The 17,635-nt window shown below is 37.7% G+C and overlaps 1 protein-coding gene across 2 annotated transcripts in view; it reads right to left on the reverse strand.

Moving 5' to 3' along the window:
• STAG1 (stromal antigen 1) overlaps nt 1–17,127 on the reverse strand; it is a 306,806-nt gene extending 289,679 nt beyond the window's left edge. For both annotated transcript variants that reach the window (XM_012000038.1, XM_012000037.1), the window contains exons 1-2: nt 17,013–17,127; nt 9,545–9,647 (exon numbers count right to left, since the gene is read on the reverse strand). In XM_012000038.1, coding sequence (XP_011855428.1) covers nt 9,545–9,647; nt 17,013–17,041 — 132 coding nt within the window. In that variant the 5' untranslated portion in view covers nt 17,042–17,127. The remainder of the gene's footprint in view (nt 1–9,544; nt 9,648–17,012) is intronic.
• Nucleotides 17,128–17,635: the final 508 nt, after the last annotated feature.

Raw genomic sequence — 17,635 nt, forward strand, 5'->3', positions numbered from 1 at the left:
TTGGATTACTGGCAACTATTCTCTCACCAGACTGGACCCACACTGATTCTTTATATCTGCACTGTCCATACATGGTAACCACTAACCCCAAACACGGCTTTCAAAGAACTTACACTGGCTGGGTGTCGTGGTTCATGCCTGTAATCCCAGCACTTTGGGAGGCTGATGTGGATGGATTAGCTGAGGTCAGGAGTTTGAGACCAGCCTGGCCAATCTGGTGAAATCCCATCTCCACTAAATACAAAAAACTAGCTAGGCGTGGTGGTACGCGCCTGTAGTCCTAGCTACTCAGGAGACTAAGGCAGGAGAACTGCTTGAACCCAGGAGGTGGAGGTTGCAGCGAGCCAAGATTGTGCCACTGAACTCCAGTGTGGGCAACAAATAAAGACTCTGCCTCAAAAAATAAATAAATAAAATAAAAAAGAACTTATGTTAATTAAGATGTATTTTTCAACATCCTAATATAATCTTGTCCATTGGTAGCGATGAAGGAACAATAGTGCTTTATATCCCATAAATAATAGTACAAGTGAAATATCTATAGTCCATAGGGTTATTAATACAGAAATTAGAGTTCATTACTGCAGTTAATTCAAGGGATATAGTGATTTTAAAATATTTTAATGAGTATGTGTAGGAAAGCAAACCCAAAATACCTGAAAGAAAGCCTGCAGCAACACAGTAAGTAATGAATTTCATGGAAAACATGTTACATATACGTAGGAAGTCATTAACCTTCACTGTTCCTATACAAAAATGATGCAATCTAATCTCAGAATTTACAGCAATCTTTAGGACGACTACACACTATTCAATTTATATGTGTATCTCCATTTCTAGTAAAGTGTTTTAAATACACAAATTAGCCCCACTGTAGGAAAATAACTTATCCCAAACACTCTATTCCAAAAGCTCTAGAATAGGTTAAGTTGCAGTCTGAATGTGCAATGACTTTGTTTTAAGAAACAAAGATACAAAAACGTTCTTTAACCTTTGTGCTTTATCTAGCATAATAAGCTGTGAATGTGAAATAATCCACACTGTATCACAAATAATATATATTAACTTTTTTGGGGATTGTATAATGCAAAAATTTTATACATATACAATTAAAAGATAAAGAGATAAACACAAATACCTGCAACATAAAATAATAAACTATAGTACATAAAAACACTTTTCATGGAATTTTGGTTTATGATAAGCGCTAAAAAGTTTCTAAGAGAAAGATTATTTTTAGTATCGAGAAGCAGGAAAAGTTTCACAAAAAAATTATCCTGCAAGTAATGGGCTCATAAAATTATTAAGACTTAGTATTAGTAATATTACCATATGTAGAATTTAGAAAACAAGGGTTCCAGAATGAAAAAACACTATGAGCAATGGTGTGAATGTGGGAAAGCAAAAGCCATACATCAAAAAACAAGAGACAGATATCTGACTGAAAAGTTGTGAACAGGGAAATAAAATAAAATATTAGGTGTGATATTAGGTTAGTTGAAAGTACCCCACACCTTTTCACAAAATGGCATTGCTAGTGAGCTGAGATCGTGCCACTGCACTCCAGTCTGGGTGACAGAGCAAGACTTTGACCCCATCCCACCCCCCACAAAAAAAAAAAAAAAAGGAGTAGGGGCACTGCCTGTTTTTTGAATAAGAAAAAGCATATTCCTGGCCAGTCGGTGGCTCATGGCTATAATCCTAGCACTTTGGGAGGCCAAGGCAGGTGGATCACGAGGTCAGGAGATTGAGGCCATCCTGGCTAACACAGTGAAAACCCATCTCTACTAAAAACACAAAAAATTAGCCGGGCATGATGGTGGGCACCTGTAGTCCCAGCCACTCGGGAGGCTGAGGCAGGGGAATGGTGTGAACCCGGGAGGCAGAGTTTGCAGTAAGCCGAGATCGTGCCACTGTACTCCAGCCTGGGCAACAGAGTGAGACTCCATCTCAAAAAAAAAAAAAAAAACCTTTTCCCACCTGGCACTATGACAATGGATGAAACAGAAAAAGGCAAAGACCAAAGGTAGGAAGCTAACAGTACAGTTGCCAATAAAGTGAGCCCTAAAGATAGAAACTTGGGGAATGTAAAATAAAGGACAGATGTGGAAGACACAGCAAGATTATAAAGTAAAAGTAATCAGACGCCGGGTGCAGTGGCTCATGCCTGAAATCCCAGCACTCTGGGAGACCAAGGCAGGCAGATTACGAGGTCAGGAGATCAAGACCATCCTGGCTAACACGGTGAAACCCTGTCTCTACTAAAAATACAAAAAAAGTAGCCAGGCGTGGTGGTAGGTGCCTGTAGTCCCAGCTATTTGGGAGGCTGAGGCAGGAGAATGGCGTGAACCCGGGAGGCGGAGCTTGCAGTGAGCTGAGATCGCGCCACTGCACTACAGCCTGGGTGACAGAGCAAGACTCCATCTCCAAAAAAAAGTCATCAGACCTGAGATTTAAATAGATAAAGGAGACAGGACAAGAGACTTAGCGATGAGGAAATTTAACAATGACTCAGGTTTTAATTCTGTGTTCTTAGAATTGTGGTAGTCTTTAACATAATTAAGGAAGTCAGAACTAAAAACTAGTCAGTAGAAGAAAATTCTAAATGAAAACTTAACAACAAAGACAGCTTAAAAAGAAGTTCAACTAATACATATACTTCCTAAAGTGATTACAAATGTGTGCACATTTAAGCTCCAAAAAATTCTTTCATAGAGATCTTTGTTTCTTAGAAAAATTAAAAAAGTAGTACAGAAAATTAAAATAGGCTGGGCACAGTGCCTCACGCCTGTAATCCAGCACTTTGAGAGTCCTACTGGGCAGACTGCTTGAGCCCAGGAGTTTGAGACCAGCCTGGGCAACATGACGAAATCTTGCCTCTACAAAAACTTGGCCAGTGTGCTGATGCATGCCTGTAGTCCCACTGCAAAGGCTGAGGTGGGAGAATCACTTGAGCCTGGGAAATCAAGTCTGTGGTGAGCTGTGATCATATCACCTTTATTCACAAATAATGAACAATATAGGAAGTATTGACTTAAACCTTCAGCACTTAAAAATTAGAAAAGACTTAACCATTATAAGCAATAACATACCTTATACCCATATATTTTGTTGTGTGAAAGGCAATAATACATGTCAAAAGATTTCAAACAAAGAGCATATACTAACAAACTCTACTTTTAGAAATTTAGGATTAAAAAAAAAATGACTCTACAGCAAAACTTATTTGCAAAACAGTTCATGTCAGCATGGTTTAGAATAGTTAAGAATTTTTAACCTAAATGTTCAACATGACACCAACTCTGCGATTGGTTTGTCAGTGTCCCACATTAACTCCCTGAGGTTGGTCACTCAGTTTCTAGCTTCTCCTAAGTCCCTCATACTACTCCAAGTGTAGCAGGGGAAACTGAAAGGCCCTTCCTCAAGCTCTGGTCATAACGGAGGTACAAGGGAGACATCTACAGGGAACCATGAGATCAGTGGTATTGGAACTGCTAAGTCAGTCCTTCTTTAGGCTGGATGTTGGTAGTGGTCATCACGAAGTCCATATATTTTATATCTAGGCCTTCACCTGGCCTATGGACTTATACCCACGTGCCTGGTTTATCAGTTCAATGGTTCTTCAGCCTATTACAGATGAGAAGGAGTTACACTGAAGATCAAGGAGAAACCATTGGAGTCTGAATGTTCCTGACAGATTGACTTAGTCCTGGCTTAGTCCTCATAAAACCTCATAACAATGGGGTTGGTACTTTTAGTTTCTATTTTACAGGAGTTATAATAGATTGTTAAAGGACAACCAAGAAAGGACAGAAGAAGTGACAGTCAGAGGTTAAGAGGAGTCAGAAAAATATAAAATCTAGCAGACATCTGCCACCATATTGTAACATGGTGGTTCCTATCACAATGCTGGGTCAAAAAGAGATTGATTTGGTTTATAATATTAAACCAAGAGGGTGGGCAAATAAAACTTTTGGTATTTAAAAGAAAAAAAATTTTTTGGAATCTGAATATTATGAACTTCACAACAGTCTACACTAAACTACCAAATAATTTAAAAGATCCAATTTTTATAAGTGACCTGTTAACCTTCTGATACTCATTATTAATCTTTGGTTGTGCATTCTCCATCTTCTATGTATGAATAGACATTTAAAAATTAAAATTGTATCTTTTTATTGTTAGATATGAGTTTTAAATTTCTTTTCAAAGAATCAATATGTCAGTATATTCAATTCTTTGCCTTCTACTTTTAAACTTAACTTCCTCATAAAGCAACCTTTTTCGATTACCTGCTCCACCCTGACTCATTTCAATCACGTGCTCCACCCTGACTCATTCAGATTGCATACCACACCCTGACTCATTCCAATCACCTGCTCTGTCATAACCATTTTTCTCGCCAAATCACTCACCCCGTCACTCTCTTTAAATTAGCCAATCAGAATTAGTTTAGCCTGTGTGGTCTAACCCTAGCCAATAAGGGAATGACACAGCAGCAGGCGCCACACGCGTCAGGGATAAGAACACCTTCCCCTCCCTTGTCCAAGTGTGCACTCACCATTGCTCCATCTGTAAGGGCGCACCCTTCTATAGAAGTACCTTGCCTTGCTGAGAATTAAAAGAAAATTTTATATTCGAGTGCTATTTCCTTTGCGGCACTGAAACTTGATATATAACATTATTTACCTCACCTACTCAGCCTATGCAAATATGAAAGTTACATAATGCTGAGAATACAGAAGTGCTGGTTCTCACTTAAACAGAACTAAGAGAAAAAAATCGTTAATAAAACATGAGAGACTAAAGAGGGGTTAAGGTTAGAGAGGTGCTGATTTACATGACAACTACAAGAAACATAAAATCCTGAACTGGATCCTGATTCAGGAAAAGAATAGTTTTTCTTTTCTTTAAGGTATTAGATTATGACAACTGGCAAAATCTAAATGAGATGTATAATTATATTCATATTTTCATAACTGTATTGTGGTTATGTAGGAAAAGATGTCCTTGACTGCAAAGAAATACACACTGAAGTATTAGAAATAAAGTGCTGTGAAGAGATATTCTACAAAACACTAATTTAAAAAAAAGGTAACATCATGTCTGCAACTTACTGTAAAACAGTTCAAAACTAGTAGATACCAAAATATTTATCTTTGCATATGCCATAAAAAATCCATATTTACACATGTATATGTGCGTACATATACAGAGAGAAGACAGAGAGAAGGAAAGAGGGAGAATATGATAAAGCAAATGTAGTAAAATAAAACATTAGGACAATGTGCATGAAGGACACCTGACAATTCTTCACAGAATTCTTAGAATCCTGTGTTAGAAATGATTTCAAAATGAAAATTTGTTTAAACACCAAAGGGCAGGGGTTGGGGCAGTGCTTATTTAACAAAATTAAAACACCATTCATTCATTAAACATTTACTGAACACTTACTGCAGGTCAGACACTAGTAAATAGCAGAAGACACACTGCCTTCACACAACTTACATTCCAGTTGGGGAAGACAGACAATAAGCAAGTAAGTAAAATGTATGTTACGTTAGCGGAAGGGGAAATCAGTTAAGTCATATTGGGTAGGGGCGGCGATTTGCAATGTAAAACACTATCTTTAGGCCTGGCACGGTGGCTCACGCCGGTAAACCCAATACTTTGTGAGGCTGAGACGGGCGAATGGATCACTTCAGGTCAGGAGTTCAAGACCAGCCTAGCCAGCATGGTGAAACCCTGTCTCTACTAAAAATACGAAGATTAGCCATGCGTGGTGGCGCATACCTGTAATCCCAGCTACTTGGAAGGCTGAGGTGGAAGAATCACTTGAACCTGGGAGGCAGAGGTTGCACTGAGCTGCGATCATGCTGCTGTACTCCAGATTAGGTGACAGAGCAAGACTCTGTCTCAAAAAAAAAAAAAAAAAAAAAAAAAAAAGAGGGCCAGGTGCAGTGGCCCACACCTGTAATCCCAGCACTTTGGGAGGCTGAGGCAGGATGATTGCTTGAGCCCAGGAGTTTGAGGATGCAGTGAGCCACAGCTGTGCCACTGCACTCCAGCCTGGGTGACAAGAGTGAGATCCTGTCTCAAAAATAAAATAAAATAAAGTAAAACATAAAATCAAAATAAGGGAAACAATACTGCCTATAATAGAAACTCCTTGTATTATTTGTTTTTGACTGGCTAAATGAAACCCAAAGATACAAGAAATGCCCTTTTTTAAAAGGATTAAACTTGCAAAAAAAAAGTGATGAATAGTATTACTACAGCTAAACAAAGAATGCTATCATTTAAAACTTGACTTATTGTTCAAAATGTAGCTGGTTGACAGAAAATGTCCAATATTTCTTCATAAAAGCTACCTGAGGCAGGACTCCAATCTGATCATTCTGACAATTAAAACTCTCAAGATTAATGAACAGGTTGGCTTTCTGACTTCCTTAAGAGAAACAGTGTGGGAGTTAGCATATAAATTCAAATCCTAGCTTTCCCACTTACTTGCCGTGTGACCTTAGGCAAATTACCTTTTTTTTTTTTTTTTTTTTTTTTTTTTGAGATGGAGTCTCGCTCTGTCGCCCAGGCTGGAGTGCAGTGGCGCGATCTTGGCTCACTGCAACTTTTGCTTCAAGGAAATAACTTTTCTTTCTTTTTTTTTTTTTTTTTCCTGAGATGGAGTCTCACTCTGTCGCCCAGGGAGTGCAGCAGCACAATCTCAGCTCACTGCAAGCTCAACCTCCCGGGTTCTATTCTCCTGCCTCAGCCTCCCGAGAAGCTGGGACAACAGGCGTCCGCCACCACACCTGGTTAATTTTTGTATTTTTAGTAGAGACGGGGTTTCACCGTGTTAGCCAGGATGGTCTCGATCTTCTGACCTCGTGATCCGCCTGCCTTGGCCTCCTAAATTGCAAATTACCACTTTTTAACTTCGTATTCTACTCTGTAAATTGCATCTAAGACCTATTTCATAATACTAGTGTGAGGATTAAATAACATAAAAAGTCAAAACAAAGTTCTAAGTAGAAATTCAGGAAGTTGTATTATGTTACATTGTTTGCACAATCAAGAAACGGACCTGATTGACTTAGGGGGAAGTACGGATAGCCATGTAAACTAATTTGTGTAAATGTACAGACTGAAATATAAATAAAATAAGTTTCTAGAATGCTACTTTTTTATACTGGTTGGTATTTTTTCAATACTGTAAATATGGCATGAACATGCACTATTTACTTATTTGATTGTGTAGTAGTAACTTCAGTAAACATCAAGTATTTCCTACCACAAAAGGATTAAGCATTTGGGTACACAGACTTCATCAAAAAAGCACAACATTGGTGAAACCCGGTCTCTACTATAAAATACAAAAAATTAGCTGGGCATGGTGGTGCATGCCTGTAATCCCAGCTACTCAGGAGGCTGAGGCAGGAGAATTCCGTGAATCCAGGAGGCGGAGGTGGCAGTGAGCCGAGATCACGCCACTGCACTACAGCCTGGGCGACAAGAGTGAGATTCCGTCTCAAAAAAAAAAAGGGCACAACATTACAAGGATTCAGCTGTACACATATAAAACTTAAACAAGTTTATCTAAGGAATAATACAATAGCCTCCTGAATGGGGTGGTAAATTCTTTTTAGGAAAAATAAAAAAGTTTCTTTAAGAAGACAGCACTTAATCTGAATCCTGTAAGCGAAGAATTTCAAGTGGGGGAGAACAAATTCAAGTAAGCAATCATGTGGACAATTCATTCTCCTACCTTTAAGCAAGTCTAGTCTTATTCCCAATTTTGCAGTTACAATCTGAGATTTTCAGGATAGCAATGAAACTTGCCTATAGTCTCAGAGGAATCACATGGTAGTAACGGGAGCTAGAATAGTTGCCAGCTTCCAAGTGCAAAATTCTTTCACTTTTCCCAAAATATGTTTGTAAGGAACACTGTACCACCAAATACTTCTACAAATGAATACAAAAAGTTAACTATACTGCATGTCTTCCCCCATTATTTTTTCCTTTAAATAAAAGCAGAGGATAAAAGCAAGTGTATAGCAAAATACAAGAAGTCTTTCTTCTTTTATTACTTTAAGGTTGGCCTGGAGGAGTAATTAATTAAAAATTCTGGCAAACAAGAGGGAAAAATGACTTAACTATATCTAAAAATCAATCTTGTTGTGTAACTCACTATAAAAGACATAGACAATAACTGGTTAAGCAACATAACCACCAATTGCACGGGGTGGATCATTCCTGTGTCATGACTCTAACCACCAAATTAGATTTTAAATGTTCATAAGATGATTACAAACTATAAAACTGGCTATTTGGTGATATTAATAAAATATTTTATATTGGGACTTCAAAATGATACTGTGGTAGTGTTAAAAAAAAAAAAAAAAAAAAAAAAAAAAAGAGGGCCAGGTGCAGTGGCCCACACCTGTAATCCCAGCACTTTGGGAGGCTGAGGCAGGTGGATAACCTGAGGTCAGGAGTTCGAGACCAGCCTGGCCAACATGATGAAACTCCATCTCTACTAAAAAACAAATAGAAAATATTAGCTGGGCGTGGTGGTGGGCGCCTATAATCCCAGCTACTCAGGAGGCTGAGGTGGGAGAATCGCTGAACCCAGGAGGCAGAGGTTGCAGTGAGCCAAGATTGTGTCATTGCACTCCAGCCTGGGCAACAGAGTGAGACTCCATCTCAGAGAGGGGGGAGAAAAAAAAAGAAACAGGCCCTTATTTTTAGCAATACACAAAAAAATATTTACAGATGGAATGATGTCTAGAATGACCTTAAAAATAACATAGGATGGAAAAAAAGGAGGAGGGGTGAAGAGATGAAACAAGATTGGCCATGATTTGATAACTGCTAAAGCTGGGTAATGGCTATATGGGAGGTTCATTATATAATGTCTCCTATTAAAAGGAGGCTAAGAGTTTCCATTAGAAGAACTTTCATAAAATAGAAAAAAAAAAAAAACTACTAATAGCAAATCATATCAAAAAGAAAACGTAGAACAGTATAACCCTTAACCCCTTGACAAGTAGATAATAGTATCTTCTAGAGGGTTTATGCACGCTTAAATTATGACTGATGCTCTTACAATACATTAAGCTATCTCTCAAAGTAGGATTATCTAGAGCTCTTCTAAACTTCCCAATCAGGTTATCAATGAGAATATAATCTGAGACTGGCCCCAAACTCCAAAATAGTACTTGGGAGCTCATAAGGAATCAAGAGTTGCATCTGAAAAGCAGGAAGTCTTAACTAACTAAACCTCATTCATTGTTAGTGACCTCCTTCTATGCCTTCACATGGACTACCATTTATTTACAAAGAGAAGGAGGGCAACAAAATCATAGGACAATCATTTCCTTTTCCTGATCACTGCCAAGACAATTTATGTGAAACAAAGTTTCCAATCTATTGTGTTACTGAATTTGTTTTTAAGTATTAGCCATACTAGCACTAGAATTAACAACTCATATAAACTCGTTAACATGGTCACTATTAAAGGAATAAAGAAGACAAGCATAATACATACTGGAGGCCGGCCAGGACGACCCCTTTTTCTTTTTCCTTTGACCTCTGTTTCTTCAAGTTCGCTGCCAGCATCGGAATGGGCAGTAGTTTCATTAGTTGAATCCCTAGAAAATGTTATTATATTATTTTAGTGAACAAATTAGTAAGTATAATGCATTTCTGTTTCACTACTTTCCTTACCTTCTGCTGTATGGCTGATTAGAAGTGGTTTACACTTCTACTTTCAAAAAAACTCTTTAGCAAACTAAAAATGTTACCCTCTCTTCCTAATTTCACATGACAGTGAGTGAAATGAATCCCCCAACTAAAGAGGGAAATGAAGAGGAAGAAATAACTGTGGAAACGATAGCTGCTATACAAAAATAAATGCAAAATATAATTGCAAAAGACTAATTCTTCAGTATAAAAATATGAAGGCTTAGGAAGATTTTTATTTATCTTATAAAGTCATGAAGATCAGTGTTGTGCCAGTTAATGTTTAGCCACTGGCTCTTCAAAAAAAAAAAAAATACAAACACCTAAGTTATAAGTATTAAGACATATGGCCAGGCACAGTGGCTCATGCCTATAATCTCAGCACTTTGGGAAGCTGAGGCGGATGGATCACCTGAGATCAGGAATTTGGGACCAGCCTGGCCAACAGAGTAAAACCACATTAGTACTAAAAATACAAAAATTAGCCAGGCGTGGTGACACGTGCCTGTAATCCCATCTACTCAGGAGGCTGAGGCAAGGGAATCACTTGAACCCACAGAGGTTTCAGTGAGCTGAGATTATGCCACTGCACTCCAGCCTGGGTGACAGGGCGATACTCTGAATAAAAACAAAACAAAACAAAACAAAAAAGACATAAAGGATGCTTAGCACATAATTTACAAACAATAATAAAACACAAAATACTTTATTGTAAATTCTTTATTGTAAATTCCACGTAACCAACTGATTCTCACAAAATAATTTTAAAGATAATTTTTGCCCAACTCTTATATTGGAATCTAACCTACAGCTGCAACTGATGAATGAATAGGAATTTTAACATGAAAGGTGGTTTCTATTTTTGCTCACTTTAATGAGTAGGATGCAAGTAAAATGATAAAGACATTTGTTGAAACTTCACTCATTAGTCAATGGTGTGAGCAACTTCTCTGCTGACTCAGATAACGGCTGAGGAAAAATGCTTCCTCAATTTTTTGTTATTGGTATTGTAATGGGTATAGACCATCCGATACACCTTTAAGTTGAATCTGCATTGTTAACAATTTCTCTATCACTTTCTTAAGTCCATAATCAACAAAACAATAAATTAAGCATTGATTTTTATCATTTGCTGATTTTCATGGTGTATATATTCTTACCATAGCCAATTTCAAATGCCCAAAGTGGTATAACCAAAGTGAGCTGGGAAGTGATAAACAGTAGTACAGCATTAAAACATATTTCTACCACAAAGACACAACAGGTTTAAATAACAACTTCAAGAGCATAAATAATAACATGAAATAATTAGGAAGTGATCAGTTTTGAATATTTACTATTTTTATTTTTCATATGACATTTAATTTAAGCTTATATAAGTTAACTTTTAAAAACAGATATGTTGTAAAGTTTAGCTAGCTTGCAAAATTCCTGAAAATTTAATATTTGACTCTCACAGGCCAATACAAGCTGACCTCAACACAGCATTGAAAAGGTTTAGACAGCACGAACAAGAATCTCTTCACTAAATTCTACGTTACTGCATAAAATTGTCAAGAGTAGGAAAAGTATATAGCAAATGGTAAGTCCAACTCACAATCTACTATTTCTCAATCTCCTTCACCAAATGCTCTTTTAGGCTCATTCCCTCTTCCTTAAAGCTCAACTATTAGGTCTGCCCTTCTCCATTTATATTACACTCCCTTGGAGATTTCATCCAGTTAACATGTACCTTCTATGCAAATGACTTCAATACCTTATCAGTACACCCGATCACATTCCAGATCTCTGACTCAAGATTTTTATCTTGCACGCGTGACATGCTTACTTGAATGCCACCTCAAATTCACCAAATGCCACATCTAAAATTAAATCCAATCCTGACTTACTTCTGGCTTTCTACTCAGACAGATACAATTAATTAACTGATTTAAGTTATGCATAAGATTTAAGTTACTATACACATTTATTGTCACCATTATCCTGTCCATAAATTCGAACTGATAGAATGATATCAGTCTTCTTGTGCCTCCTGCTAATATAATCCTACCTCAGTCATCCTTCTCAGCACAATATAATTTGTTTCTCACTCCTTCCAGGATTACTACCACAATCACCACTCCCCATGATACGATCTCAATTTATCTCCCTATTTCTGCTTATTCAAGCCATTCTACACACAACTGCCAGTAACACTCTCACATCACATTACTTACCCACTTGTAAATCTTCAAAGTTACTCCACCACTTACAAATCTTTAAAGTTAATCTGGTATTTAAAATTGTAAATAAGACCGGACACAGTGGTTCACGCCTGTAATCCCAACACTTATGGAGGCTGAGGCATGAGAATCGCTTGAACCTGGGAGGTGGAGGATGCAGTGAGCAGAGATAGCACCACTGCACTCCAGCCTGGGCAACAGAGTAGAACTCTGTCTCAAAAACAAACAAACAGAACAACAACAAAAAACTATAAATAATATTGTAAATGATGTCCAGGGTCAGCTAGCTTTTTCATAAAGAACCATACAGCCGGGCCTGGTGGCTCACACCTGTAATCCCAGCATTTTGGGAGGCCAAGGTGGGCAGATCATAAGGTCAGGAGTTTGAGACCTACCTGGCCAACATAGTGAAACCCTGTCTCTACCAAAAATACAGAAATTATCTGGGCATGGTGGTGTGCAACTGTAGTCCCAGCTACTTGGGACACTGAGGCAGGAGAATCGCTTGAACCCAGGAAGCGCAGGTTGGCCAAGCCAAGATCACACCACTGCACTCCAGCCTGAGCAACATAGCGAGACTACATTTCAAAAAAAAAAAAAAAAACACACACACGCAAAAAAAAAAAATACCCACAAAATCATACTGTATATATTTTAGGCTTATAGGTCTTAAGTTCTCTATAGCTACTACCCAATCCTGGTGACATACCATAAATGCAGCCAAAGGCAATATGCAAATTAATGGGTGTGGCTATGTTTCAACATTTTATTTAAAAGGCGCATCTGAACCACTAGCAGTATTTGCCAACCTGGATCCAGTCAATCTTATTTGTCTCTACTAAAGAACAATAAATCATATTGCTTTTTCTCCTCACTACAATCCAAACAGGCCATGTTCAGTATAGACTGTGTGTCAGTTTACATATGTTATCTAGAATACATATGCACAAAAACCTTGTAAGAAGCAAGTTATCTTCCCAATTTTTTGAATGAGGAAATGAAAGATCTGAAAACCTGATGAAGTTGTCCACAGTTGCACACTTAGTAACTGGCAGAGTCCAGTTAGATCTCAAGATAAACCTGAATTTTCTATTTTCATGTTAAGATACAATGCAAATATTATGTTTTGTATTTATCTTGTGTGGACAAAATCTCCAAGTGCTTCTGATGCTTATAAGTCTCTAGGCAACTACAGGAGCAGGTTGGTTCTAGAATATAATAAGTGACCCATTAGTGAAACTAACCTATTCTTCAGCAGTATAGGTATTGATGCCCCTACCAAGAGTCAGAAAAGTACAATTTGTTTAATAATGCTTCCAATTGCAGTCAGCTTAAACAGTGAGAACTATTGCCAACAAACAGCTAATGCACTGTTATGTGTTAGTATGTGTATGTTTAATTATTAAGACATATGAAAACAAATTCTAGGCTTTTAAAAAAAATTTCGAGCAATAGAAAAGATACAAGAATACAAGGAAAAGTTTCACTTTATCTCATCCTAACTCTGAATCTCATCTGCAGAATACCACTGTTAATAGTCTGACACTGCCATAAATATTTAGGCTTTTGCATCTCTCTGTCTCTCTCTCTCAAAATATAAATACCAATATTTCATTTTTTAAGTGTTAAATACATGTGAATCTTCCATATAAATACATTAGATTCCTGAATGGCACTCCATAATATGCACAGAACTTATTAACTACTTCCCAATCAATGAGCATTTAGTTTGTCTCCAGTTTTCCACTATTACGAACAGGGCTGAAATGACTGTTCTTGTACATAAATAAATCTTATTACACAATCAAGTTTCTCTCTAGGACATATGCAGTGAAAATGACAGATCAAGGGGAATGGAAATTCAAACTTTGACTAACTGCTCTTCAAAACTCCTGCAAATGGCTAATGTTCACATTTGTAACACTACCAGACATAAATTAAGAGCATGGAAGAAAAACATCAAATCTTATATAAAAAATGATTTTGCTCCCTAGAACTCTCTAAATTCTGTCTACCTCTCTCTATCTCCAGGGTAACTCGTTTAAGTTATCATCTTTTCCCTAGATACTGCAATATCCTTCCCCTGATAGGTGCCCTTGTTTCTAGTGTTGGCCTTTCCCATCTAATATTATACTACACTAAGTAATTTTCTAAGTATGTATCTTATTATATCTCTATCATGCTGATATGGTTTGGCTCTGTGTCCTCACCAAAATCTCATCTCGAATTGTAATCCCCACCTGTCGAGGGGGGACCTGCTAGGAAGTGACTGGATCACGGGAGCAATTTCCTCTATGCTGCTCTTGTGATAGTGAGTTCTCATGAGATCTGAAGGTTTAAAAGTGTGGCACTTCCTTCCACTCTTCTCTCTCCCCTGCCGTGTTGTGAAGGTGTTTGCTTCCCCTTCACCTTCCGCCATGATTTTAAGTTTTCTGAGGCCTCCCCAGCCATGCCATGAGTCAACTAAACCTCTTATATTTATAAATTACCCAGTTCCTGGTAGTTCTTTATAGCAGTGTGAACATGGAATAATACACACAGTGAAGAGAAAAAAACCTAATTCTGAACATGACTTAGCAGGTACCGATATGATATTGTTCCTCCCTACTCACAGTTTATCTCATGTCACTCTCCATCCCCAGTGCTGGAGGGAAAAAAAAGCCGGGGACAGTTGGGGGAGGCTTTATTTCAGGCCTTCAAACATATCTCAGGGTCCTTGCATGACATAATCTCATCTGGTCTCCCTTCTTCTTCCCCTAAACCCCACTACAGACCTCAATTCAACTGTCTCTTCCTCAGAAAACTAGACTAAACAAAGGCTAGACTAAACTAGACTAAACAAATTCTCATAATACCTACTTTTCCTTCACAGCACCAATGATAGTTCAGAACTATGTATTTGTGATTATTTTATTTATATCTATCTTTACAAGCTTCATGGCAAAAAGAACTAAGTCTGTTCTACATGTTGTATCTACCCAGAACCTAGTATACTTCCAGGAATATAAAAATGTAGTAAATGATAATGTTTTGACAATGCTTAACAGTAAACAGCACTAAGGTCACAAATCCATCAGCAATTATACTATCTAAGTAAGCCAAGAAATAATAAGGATAAGCACTAGAGTGGTCTTTATAGCGTCTACATGTTAAAAACCAAAATTAGACATCTCAGTTTAACCAAGAGTACTGTCTTCGGCTGACAGATCTAAACCAGAGCTCATTTACCCAGCTCCCAGATCACCACTGTCCAGTACCCACAAACATATTACAGATTTACATTTTTCTGAAAAAAATTCACTTACAAAGCATGATACATTAGATATCATAATGTTAATACAAACTCATGTAATACAACTTCAATTTAAATATGACCTCTATTTCATATTTCATCAAAGAGCTATTAAAGGCCTGACTAATACCCAACAGTGTCCTAGCAGTAGGACATACAAAAATAAGGCCCACAATGCAGTTTAGGAGATGGGTCAGAAAAAAAAAGAGATGGTTATAAAATGTTACATTAAGTACTTTGCTGGAGGCATAACACCTGAGCTAAGACTTAAATAGACAGTGGCTTGGCCAGGTAAGGGCAGAAGTGCGTAAGTACAAAGAAAAGAAAGAAAATACTATAGGGGGAACTCCAAACTTAAATATCACATAAATATGGTATTTATACCATATTAATATATGTTCATATATATATATATATATGATATCAAGCTCCGGTCCAGGGGTAAAAAAGAAATAAGTAGGCAGAAATAAATTTTATCTCCCATATGTCGGGGAAAGGACAGGAGGACAGTATTGATGGTTTCTCAAGCAGTTTAAAGAAATATGGATAGCTTTTTGTCTTAGAACGTTGGAAGGGAAAAAAGACCAAGAGATCAAACACAGGTTCTCTCTTGAAAATAAGGTATGTAAATGAATTGAGCAGCAATAATATATATAAATAACTGCTTAAAGTGCTCATCACTTTTATTATATCTAAACCATTGCTATCACAGAGAATCAAAGTATGCAGATTCCCGATTTGCATCATGATAAAAGCTATGAAAGGAATAATATCTCCCATTCCTGCGATCATATTTCCCAAAATAGTCCCAATTCTAAATCTGGCCAGTCACACTGACTCACGCATGTAATCCCGGCACTTTGGGAGGCTGAGGCGGGCAGACCACCTGAGGTCAGGAGTTCAAGACAAGCCTGGCCAACATAGTGAAACCTCGTCTCTACTAAAAATACAAAAATTAGCCGGGCATGGTGGCACGTGCCTGTAATCCCACCCACTCAGGAGGATGAGGCAGGAGAATCGCTTGAACCTGGAAGGCGGAGGTAGCAGTGAGCCGAGATCGTACCACTCTGCTCCAGCCTGGGCAACAGAAGGAAATTCCATCTCAAAAGAAAATAAAAAGTAAGTTCCAATTCTAAATCTTTCCTATAACTCCAACAAATCTAATGGGATGCCATCAAAAATGTCAACTGGCATATCCCTTAGACTTATTCTGGTAGCCAGAACACCTCAACAATCTCAATCTAAGGAAAAAGAAAGAATCATAATAAAGGAGCTAGAAGCAAGCAGGGAGGGGACAGAGAAGGAGTAAGGTATAAGATAGGGGACACCAAACTATTTTTTGTAAATGGTCAAACTAAATATTTTAGGCTTTCCTGACAATACTATCACTGTCACAACTTGTAATACAAAGTAGTCATAAACAGTATATAAAGGAGTAAGTGCGGCTCTCATCCAAAATTTTATTTTGCAAAAAGAGACAACATGCCAGATTTGGCCCATGGGCCACAGTCTGCTGACTCCTGATATAGGACATTAACATTTTTTTGTTGACTATCAGAAAACATGTTGACAGTTCAATAGCAAAAGCCATGAACGGATATGGTAATTACACACCCTACTACTACTCAGACTGCAAACATATTGTCCCAGTATCAAAGAACATATTTGAAATGTCTCATCAAAGACAGCATTTTCATAAAGAAATAAGTGGCCCAAAATTTTCCTTAAAAAATAAAAAAAAAGAAAATTACAATACTTACTGCAACACTGGTAATTCTGAAGTAATCATTGCTGGAGAGGTCCTTTCACAATGCAGCAAAATAATCAAGTGCTGTACAACTCAAAAACTTTTAAAACAACCTCAAAGGCAATCCTGTCAATTAAAAAAAAGAAATTACTTTAAAATAAAATGGGGATGACAGAATTCATAAACTACAATCAATCCACACCATTACCAGTGATCACATTACTTGGCATTTACCCAAATGAGCTTAAAACTAATGTCCACAGATGTTTATAGCAGTTTTATTCATGACTGCCAAACCTTGGAAGAACCACGATATTCTCACTAAGTAAATGAATAAACTATGCACATCCTCACAATGAAATATTATTTGGCATTAAAATTAGCTTGAAAGCCTTAAAAACGCATGAAGGAACCTTAAATACATATTATTAAGAAAGAAGCCAATCTGAAAAGGATACATACTGCATGATTCCAACCATATGACATTTTGGAAAAGGCAAAACTATGGAGACAGTAAACGAATTGGTGGGCCGGGCGCGGCGGCTCACGCCTGTAATCGCAGCATTTTGGGAGGCCAAGGCGGACTGATCACAAGGTCAGGAGATCGAGATCATCCTGGCTAAAACGGTGAAACCT

Source organism: Mandrillus leucophaeus, unplaced genomic scaffold (assembly GCF_000951045.1).
Source record: "Mandrillus leucophaeus isolate KB7577 unplaced genomic scaffold, Mleu.le_1.0 Scaffold612, whole genome shotgun sequence".
NCBI classification, from domain to species: domain Eukaryota; kingdom Metazoa; phylum Chordata; class Mammalia; order Primates; family Cercopithecidae; genus Mandrillus; species Mandrillus leucophaeus.